The sequence below is a fragment of the Anolis sagrei genome, chromosome 4 (assembly GCF_037176765.1).
Source record: "Anolis sagrei isolate rAnoSag1 chromosome 4, rAnoSag1.mat, whole genome shotgun sequence".
Taxonomy (NCBI): domain Eukaryota; kingdom Metazoa; phylum Chordata; class Lepidosauria; order Squamata; family Dactyloidae; genus Anolis; species Anolis sagrei.
Genome location: NC_090024.1, coordinates 136,575,154 through 136,584,902, shown reverse-complemented (window position 1 = coordinate 136,584,902; position 9,749 = coordinate 136,575,154). Strand labels below are relative to the sequence as shown.

At 40.2% G+C, this 9,749-nt stretch overlaps 2 protein-coding genes across 2 annotated transcripts; both read left to right on the top strand.

Annotated features, from left to right (window-relative positions):
• Window positions 1-1,248: 1,248 nt before the first annotated feature.
• On the top strand, window positions 1,249-5,377 carry LOC132774250 (SLC35A4 upstream open reading frame protein). Its single transcript, XM_060774157.2, has 3 exons — window positions 1,249-1,320; window positions 4,299-4,397; window positions 4,679-5,377. Exons 1-3 carry the CDS (start codon window positions 1,306-1,308, stop codon window positions 4,874-4,876), a joined length of 312 nt encoding a protein of 103 aa, XP_060630140.1. The 5' UTR covers window positions 1,249-1,305; the 3' UTR covers window positions 4,877-5,377.
• An 83-nt stretch (window positions 5,378-5,460) lies between these two features.
• On the top strand, window positions 5,461-8,779 carry SLC35A4 (solute carrier family 35 member A4). Its single transcript, XM_060774152.2, has one exon. It carries the CDS (start codon window positions 5,462-5,464, stop codon window positions 6,431-6,433), a length of 972 nt encoding a protein of 323 aa, XP_060630135.2. The 5' UTR covers window position 5,461; the 3' UTR covers window positions 6,434-8,779.
• Window positions 8,780-9,749: the final 970 nt, after the last annotated feature.

Here is a 9,749-nt window from a genome sequence, read left to right as displayed (position 1 = left end):
CCCCCCCCCCCCCCCCCCCCGCCGCAATCAATCCCTCCCGCAGAGTAATTGCATCTTCTTGCGTCATTGAAACGAAGGAGCTACTCTGGGGACACGGAGGGAGTCTGAGCATGCGCAGACCTTCGGCCTGACGTCCCACGACAAAGATGGCGGCAGCTGCGTCAATTAGGGCCCTTCCACACAACCCTTAATCCCAGACTATCAAGGCAGAAATTCCCATATTATCGGCTTTAAACTGGAATATATGGCAGTGTGGACTCAGATAACCCAATGCAAAGCAGATATTGTGGATTTTTCTGCCTTGATATTCTGGGTTCAACTTCATTTTGCCATAAAGGAAAGACACAATTCAATCCCTTCTGACAGATGACCATGTTTATAGAAATCTAGAGTTGGAAGGGACCCCCAAAGGTCATCCGGCCCGATCTCATTTTGCCATGAAGGAAAGACACAATTCGATCCTTCCCAACAGATGGCCACACAGCCTGTTTACGGAAACCTATACTTGGAAGGGATCCCCAGTCCAACCTCATTCTGCCATAAAGGAAAGACACAATTTAATCCCTCCTGATAGATGACCACACAGCTTGTTTACTGAATCCTAGAGTTGGAAAGGACCCCCAAAGGTCATCCAGTCCAACCTCATTTTGCCATAAAGGAAAGACACAATTCAATCCCTCCTGACAGATGACCACACAGCTTGTTTACGGAAACCTAAAGTCGGAAGGGACCCCCAAAGGCTATCCAGTCCAACCCCATTTTGCCGTAAAGGAAAGACACAATTCAATCCCTCCTGACAGATGACCACACAGCTTGTTTACTGAATCCTAGACTGTGTGGAAGAGCTAAAGTAGAAAGATTCCGTAGGTGGAACCCAAAGAGAGAAAAATATAGAGTGAATTTCATCCTTATGGGGCCAATTTGAAAATATGTCAGTCCTAAAAAAGCTAAAGTGGTCTCTGAGGTGAGAAAACGCACGAATTCCTGTCATCCTTTTCTCCTTCTGTATGCAGTTGTTCTCAATAGTGAGCCTCGAGGTTTGAGGACTCCAACTCCCAGAAGCCCAAGCCATCTTGGCCAGCTGTAAGGAATTCTGGGAATTGAAGTCCAAAAACCTGGCGACTTAGATGACAGCGTCGCCCATGCTTTCATTGGGTGTTTCCTCTTCAAGAGGCGGAGGAGGGAAGAAGAGGCTGAAGTAACCAGACATGGGACCCGTTTGCGCATGTCTGTAGGGTTTGAGCCAATGGCTGAGCTCAGAGTGCGCATGTGCAAAGGACGGCAGAATAGTTTTGGGCAAGAAAGATGGCGGACGATAAGGTATGAGGCGGGTGGAGATGGCCGTTGAAGGTGTCCTTCCGCCCTTTCTGGCGCCGAGGAGGACCCCAGTCCCGCCTGCTTCTCTTTTAGGTCGGCGTCAGAAAAAAGAGAGGGCATTCAGCCTAAGAGAGGGGCGGCCATGGGAGGGCAGGAGGCGAGGGCGCGAAGTTGGCCTGCCACGTTGTCTAGGCCTCTTTGGCTGGAGGGACGCGCCAGGCAGGAAGAAACCAGTGTTAGGAGTGGAGTCAAAACTGAGATCAGAATACAGTCTGTTAAGAGGCAAGGGTAGGGCTCCAGGCTGGGGAGGACTGGATCCAAATCTCCACAAAGCCCCAGAGGTGTTCCCTGGCAGTTCTTCTGCCAGAGCTTTCCACCCATTTCATGTTGGTGACACACTTTTCAACCTGCATCATTTTGTGACATTCAGTTTTACTAGCAAACCCACCTCTTATAAGAACAGGCACTTACATACACTGTAGTAACAAAATGTATGGAGACGCACAATGTGTTTCAATGAAACCTTTCGTTTATATTTTTAGCACAATATGATGTGTTCACTTATGTCACATAGACTCAGAGATTTCTCCATATGTTCACATGACACACCTACACGCCGTAGCTGATGCACTAATGTGCTAGGAAAGCATTGTCAAAGGGCCCTTCTACACAGCCATATAACCCAAAATATCTGCTTCAAACTGGTTATCTGAGTCCACACCGCCATATATTCCAGTAGAAAGCAGAAAATGTGGGATTTTATTCAGCTGTGTGAAAGTGGCCAAGAGGAGTAGGCCTTTTCCTACTTTATGCAGGCTGAGCACAAAAGGGGTGTGCAAAACTTTGTTTTTAATTAGTTTTTCAGATCAAATTCGTTAGATTTGTACAGCGATATTAAGAAACACAAGAAGAAGAACCAACTGTTTATTAATTTGCATTATGTGGATACATAGCTAATGTGTTCTGTTCTGAGCGGCCAAAAATAGTATTTTAGGTTTAAAAATATTTGTGTTTTGTATTAGATACCTATGCATTTTTAGTGCAAGGAATAAAAAGGACTGAGAAATATTTTAACCATGCAAAAAAGAGTCAAAATATTGACCTGTGATTTTCAGAAGAGTTATGTAAGTCTTGTAAATGGCTCCAGGTCTCAGTCATGGGTGCCACTTCTCCATCAAAAGAGCTGGGTTTGGTTCTCCCAAAAGGCCCCAAGGATAGTGAGGCTGGAGTGGAGGAAGAAGCCCTGATTTTTCCCCAAAGGAAGCAGTGAGGGTGGTTTGGGGGGGGGGGGGATGCCTGGTTGGTTGGCCAGGCAAGGAAGTAGCCCCTCCACACATAGTTGGCCCAGAGAGCGAGGCAGAGACCACACTCATATTAAGGCTTTCACCCGGGAAGTGAGCTGAATTCTGGGAAAAGTAGTTTAGGGCAGGGCCTTTTGAATTCCCTGGTGCTGGTGACCTTGAGGCAGTGCAGCACCTGTGTTTTAAAAGTAACTTCTCCACTTGGAGAGGGAAAACCCAAGCGCTTTAACATGGGATGGGAGTCGAATTCTGGAAGATGTAGTTTAGGATGGGGCCTTTTGAATACTCTGCCAAAGGAGTCTTTGCCTTCCCAAACTTCTACTTAATGCCTTGTGCTGCCTCCTCTTCCGTGTTCATTCTCTAAAGGGATTTTGAGATAAAAAGGGATTGTTCAGAGTTCAATCAACCCTGTGAGGTAGGCAAAGTTGAGAAGCAGTACCTCCAAAGTTTAACTAGTAGATTTCCTGTTGTTGTTGTTGTTGTTGTTGTTGTTGTTGTTGTTGTTGTTATATCAAATTTACAAAAAGTAACAAAGTATTTGTAACTTCATTATAGTTACAATACAGACCCCTATTGATATTTTAGAAACACTTTAGAAAAGATATCTCATTATGTATGCAAATAGAGATTCCAAAATGAGAAATAATCCAAAACACTTCTCTTCCCAAGCATTTCTGATATGGGATATTCAACCTGTAATCCTGTTTCAAGAAGCTGTCCCACTGGGTCTCTTTTGTCATTTAGACAGAACTCCAGTTTGATTGATTGTCTGGAGGATACTTTTTCCACTTTTTTATGGCTGGATCTACACAGTTCCAAACTGAATTATATGGCCGTGTAGATCCAGTCTGAAATGTGTCGCTAAGCATAATATTTTCAGCTTTTACAATTATAGTTTTTAGGACCTTAGACATTTTAATTCTGGAAACTGCTTTTTCAGTACCTATAAGGTGGTACGGTAATATAGAAAAGGGTTTAAAAAACTGAACTGTCTGAAGGATTTGACTCTGCTTGTATAGCTCTGAGCTATGGTAACAATTACTAAGATTTGCAGGGTGGTGAAAGAAGACTTCAATTCCAAATATTTGGTTTTGTAACAGCCCAAAACTGTATGTTAGTTTCTTTCCAAATTATATTATAATATCTGTCAATAAACTTTTTATTTACTTGCTGATGACCTTGACAGTGACTGATTAAATGATTAGAAAATATGCCCATTGTAGCATAGTTTGATGTTAATTGTTTTACCCACAATTGAGTGAAAACAAAAGTTTGAGTTCTAGCATCTGTACTCTTGAAATTTGTCTTGTGTCAAGCTTCATCAAAAATTAACTAAACTCTGTAATTTTATTCAAAAAATTGAAGTTCACTTTTGAGCTCAAACTTACAGAAGAAATTCTATTGAAGAGTGTAAGTCAAGTGCAAATAGTGACTAATGGATTCCATTTCCCATGTGTGAATTGCATCTTGGTAAACTATGTTATAAAAGTGTATTCAATTTGTTTGTGATAAGCTCTTGTGAGCATATAGTCAAAACTACACAAAGTAACGTACTGGCTTGTGATATTAGACACACAATTAGAATTACTGGGTACCCTTATTTTGGTCTTTGTTTTCTAAAACAACGATACTAAAATACTTGCAATATGGAATAATGTTGTGCTTGTTTCCAATATATAGGACTCTGTACCGAAGTTGAAAGATCTTGCTTTTTTGAAAGATCAATTGGAAAATTTGAAACAAAGAGTAGAAAATGAAGTGCAGGCTGGTGTTGGACAGGTAAAGGTGGAACTGCTTAATTATATATTTTAACTTTATCTCCCCAAAAGCAATAAAAGTTTTAAATGTACATCCCAGTAACTTGCTAGAGTAAAAAAATACCATGTTTTATCTATAATTACCCATTTAGAAATATAGGAAATGTCTCTCCCCCCCTCCCCATCTTTGAATTGATCATAACCATTTTATAACAAATAGCGAACAACAGAATCTTGTCCTAGTTTGATTTTGTTGTTGTTGTGTTTAGATGTCATTGGCCTATTATTTGTTTCCATCTGCAGGAAGGTTCTTTGCTGGCATCTCCATTTCTCAAAGGGTTCCTTGCTGGGTATGTTGTAGCCAAACTCCGATCTTCAGCAGTTCTGGGATTTTTCGTGGGAACTTGTACTGGCGTGTACGCTGCTCAAACCTATGCAGTCCCTAATGTGGAAAAGACTATCAAAGACTACTTCAACTCATTTAGGAAAGGACCAGACTAAAAGTGGACTCCCCATGCAGTGATACACTCCAGGGAATCCTGCTTCTCATCTTAGAATTTGTCAACTATTTCAAGTCTATATAGGTCTTAAATGTTTGGCTCCCCGTTCATATTTGCTAGGAAAGTGGATATAACGGATGAGTTTGACATTTCAGCAGGTCTGATTGCAATTATTCTCAGTTCATTATATCATGAAAGCTATGCTTCCTTTTTCAGCCATGCTGGGACTTGGATACTTTTAAAATATTTGCTTGAACAGCTATGTTTCCTTTTCTTTGATATATTTATCATTCTAATGGTATTAAGGGCAGTGGTTAAGTCATTATGCTTTTGTGCTTAAGACTGGAACCTATCAAATACCCCTGCTTTGACTTGTTCACATTTGAAATATCCTTTTTCCTTTCAATCATGCATCAATATTTAAATGACATGTGCATCTCACCATCAGTTACTATTTTACTGATTTAACTCATTAAACATGTCATAAACTTGTTTCTATGAAGATGATGTTAAAAGGTCAACATTTGTATTTTCTTCTCTAAAAGGTTATAGATTGGCTTTCTACTTGTTTCTCTTCATCACAGCAATGTTGTTGGACAGAGGTTGGTCTGTTGGTCGCTTGGTTAACCTTGCTGGTGCTCTCTTACCCGAGAAGGTCCTGTGGGGCCTGATGCTGATTCTGTCTGTTGTGATATATGGCTCCCATGCTCCACTCTTGACTCTTTGTAAAGAAAATGGCCAGATCCCATTCAGTGCCTCCTCTGTGGTAGTTTTGATTGAGTTAACAAAGCTAGCAATTTCCTTAGTTTTTTTGCTCATCTGGGACTGGAAACAACTAAGGATCTCCGTATCATGGTATCATGCTGCACCTTTTGCTCTCTCGGCTTTGCTGTATGCAGCCAACAACAACTTAGTGGTTCATCTGCAGCTGTTTATGGATCCTAGTACGTTTCAAGTACTAAGCAACTTGAAAATTGGAAGCACTGCTCTTCTTTTCAGTTTTTTCTTGCACCAAAGACTGACTCTACGCAAGTGGCTAGCCCTTGGCCTACTGACAGCTGCTGGAGCATTCTACACATATGGAGGCTTGCAGGACCTAGAGCGCTTGCCTTCCTCTGACACACAGCTGCACATTACTCCCATTGGCCTGCTGCTGATCTTACTGTATTGCCTGATTTCAGGCCTCTCTGCGGTCTATACCGAAGTTGTTCTCAAGACCCAAGACCTGCCTCTTAACCTTCAAAATTTGTTCCTTTATATTTTTGGTGTTGTGCTGAATGTAATTATCCACCTGGCAAGCAGCTCAGTAGCTGGGTTTCTAGAAGGTTTTTCATTTTGGATACTGCTAGTTATTATAAGCCAAGCCTTGAATGGTTTGATAATGTCTGTGGTCATGAAGCACAGTACTAACATCACTCGACTTTTTGTGATCTCCTGCTCCATTATGGTTAATGCTTTGCTCTCAGTCCTCCTTTTCAACCTCCACCTCACTGTCTTTTTTTCCCTTTCTGTACTATTGATTGGCTTGGCTGTTTACTTGTACTATGGGGTCAAATAGCTTTGTTGCTTATGTCTTGTCGAAGCCACCCTCAGCCCAAGATGTATTATTGAAAAAGTATAATGGGTGAAAGTATTGTGGATTTTCCGAAAATCACATCAGAATTGCTTAGGAATAGCTTCTGCCTTTATTTGTGCACCATGTGATTGCACCACAACTACCATCACACACCCCTCCATTGCTGCCTAATTTTGACAGTGTAGCAGCACAGTAGGGAAGGGTGAACCATTGTAGATAAACACTTACCTTTACATTTCTGATATAATCAATTTATATATTTAGATCTTGTTTTGCCCCATACAGTGAACATAGCATTTTCGTTTTTTGCTGTTGAATATTTTGCACAATCTGTTACAATAATAACAGAATGGCAGAGTCATATTTGATAACCTCCCACTTCCTTGCAATATGCTGCCTACGTAATGATGATTCTCCAAAAGGGAGTGCTTTCTCAATGGACTACAGTATAATTGTTATCTCCCAAGCTTTCATCTCTGTTTATGTGTAACTTTCTTATCCACTCAATTTTTATTTGGAAAGAGGGCTATCTGAACAGGGTTACCTGTTATCGATTCTGTTGTCGGGCAGATCATGGCTTTTGTCATTCTCTTTCCCACAGAGCTTCCAGTCTAGTTATCTGATAAATGTCAAACTTGATAAAGTGCCTTTTATAGATTGTCTTCTGGCTTTTCTATACTGTTTGTTCCTGAAAGAAGCCATGGCTCCCATACACAAAATGACAAGAGCTGAATCCTTCAAAAATTGCAGCCAGGTTTTCCTAAGGCTTTGCTCTTTCCTTCTGTAAAACTTTGACCAATATGACTCTCTTTTCCCTTTCATCTGAATTTGAAAATTTTCCTGAATAAGCAGTGCATCTTATCTGTTTGCTTTTTTTAAGCTTATGCATGCAGTGAACATTTGTTTTTATCCAAATTGGTTTTTGGAGATACTATGTAATGCCTCATCATTGACCAAGCAACCCTGACTCATCTCCCTTTACTGTTATTAAACTGTACAGACAGGTTCTGACATGGGTAGCATTTCTGTTGTCACCCAACCAAGATTTCCCATTTGCATTGCCACTTTCCCTGGAGCAAATACACGCAATTAATGAAGTAGATGTGTTCTGCTTCGTTACTTAGTCAATGGAAAATTTGAAACGAGGTAATTGAGGTCGTGAGTTGTCACAGATTTCTGGACATTTTCATGACACACCATTTAAGAAATGTGCTAAATAGCACAACTGAGCACAACCCTTAGGCATGACCTTGTCATAATAAAAGGCACCATCAAAGTGGAAACCAAAGAGATTAAAATTATCAGAAAAGACAGGCCATAAACAGAATGAGGATTTCATATCATTTTTGAGTTCAGCTACCCCAAGGAATCTTTTTATTCAAAACTAACAATATGCATACGTGAACTGGTCATGGAAGCCTTGCATTAGTCAATAAAATTCTCTACCTGCTAGAGACCACTTTAAGCGTTTTCCCCAACATATATCCAGGGGTGGCTTTTTCTTTCACCAGCCTCCACTTTTCTTATTTCCATTTTGGTGGCCAAATATATATCAGTGCATTTATAGTATTTTGAGGTGGTTGATCTGTTCTATTTTTCTTTAGTTTGCCTATTCATGCATGCCCAGTAAGGGATTCTGGAGGTTGGCACACAAGGCAACAGTGGGATTTGCTAGAGAAGATTCCCACCATTTTTTTAGGTCAAACTTTGTTGTTTGTTTGTTTTTTGCATTGTTTACTACAAGCACATGGCTAGAACCCAATGATGAAAGCTTATGTTTCTCCAGCAATCTTTTACCATCCTCCCAATATCCAGGCTGTTAAAAGAAACACCTTGCTAGACAGGAGAGATAGGAGACAAGGGTCCCACAGGCATTAAAATATCTGTGTAAAAAGTAGCTTCACTGTCTGAGTGTTTGTTTACTGAGCTGTGCCTGTAATAAAGATTAGAAATGTTCTTGCTGTCAAATACCTTGTCTGCAGCATTGTCAATTGCAGACAAATTTAACAAAATAAGACTAATCACTCAACCTCTTATACTCCAGTACCAGTGTTGGGAACAACAGAAAGGAAGACAACTGATGAGTAGTCGCTCTGAATTAGAGTTGTGAATATACAGGATTCCTGGTTGCAATTCTCCCTTAGCATTCTTTGGAGGGTGTGGGTGTTCTACTTTCACATTTCGGGATGTGTGTGCTATCTTGCCCATCATTTTAACACTTTGAAGAACCAGTGATGGAATTGTATACACTCAGGTTCAATTAGTATCAATGCTATGCATCAATGTCTGATATGGAATAATATTAAAATATTTCCAGGGATGTTTTTATTTTTTGTATTATCTCTCTGTTCATTTTTTTGTAACAAAAAATTAAAACATTGAACATGCAATGAAATAACATCTGCACATGAAGAGATTAGCTGCACAGTTCTCAAGCTGACGTTGTTAACATAACCCAGAAGAAATCTACCATCCTTTTCTACATTTCTTAATGTCAGTGGGTACTTCTGCATTCTTGCTCATGAAAATTAAAGAAGAAAATATAAAAAGTTACAGCTGAATATTCTGGTCAAAATAATGACAAGTAATTCATATAACTAAAATGGGTAAAAAAAGACACTAAAATAGTTTCTCAGTCTGTAATAATAGAAACTAAGACTCAGGAAATCCACTATGAAAGAACTGGATTAGATCGCCAAATTTATGAATATATAATTGAATACCAAAATCAGAATCACCTGTGCCATAGTGTTGCCTCTGAAAGTTGGACAGTGAATAAAGGTGACAGGGAGCTGATATGATTCATTTGAAATGTGCTGGATGAGAGTTTTGTGTGTGTCAGGGACTGCTGGAAAGACAAATGAGTGGCTTCTATAACAAATTACACCTAAACTCAGAAGATCACTGAAAGACCACTAAGCTGAAGGTGTCATGCTGTGAACTTATAAGATGACACGACTCACCAGAAAACACAATGTTTGGTGAAGTGAAAGCTAGTAGGAAAAGTGGAACACTGCATTACAGATTGATTGCTTTGATTAAGAAAGACATAACCCCCAGTTTACAAAACCTGAGCAGAACATTTAATGACTGGGGCTCTTGAAAGTATAATCCACACGGTCTCCACAATTTGGTGGCTAACAGCAAATAGCAAAATACTCATCCAGGCACTGGGAGACTCCGATGCACACTCTGGTGCTGTGGCGTATACGTGACTAGCTTTAATTTTATGGTAAGGTAAAATTTATGCAGAATATTCTACTTTAGGCAAGACAGAATCTTGCCTTACCGTAAAGAG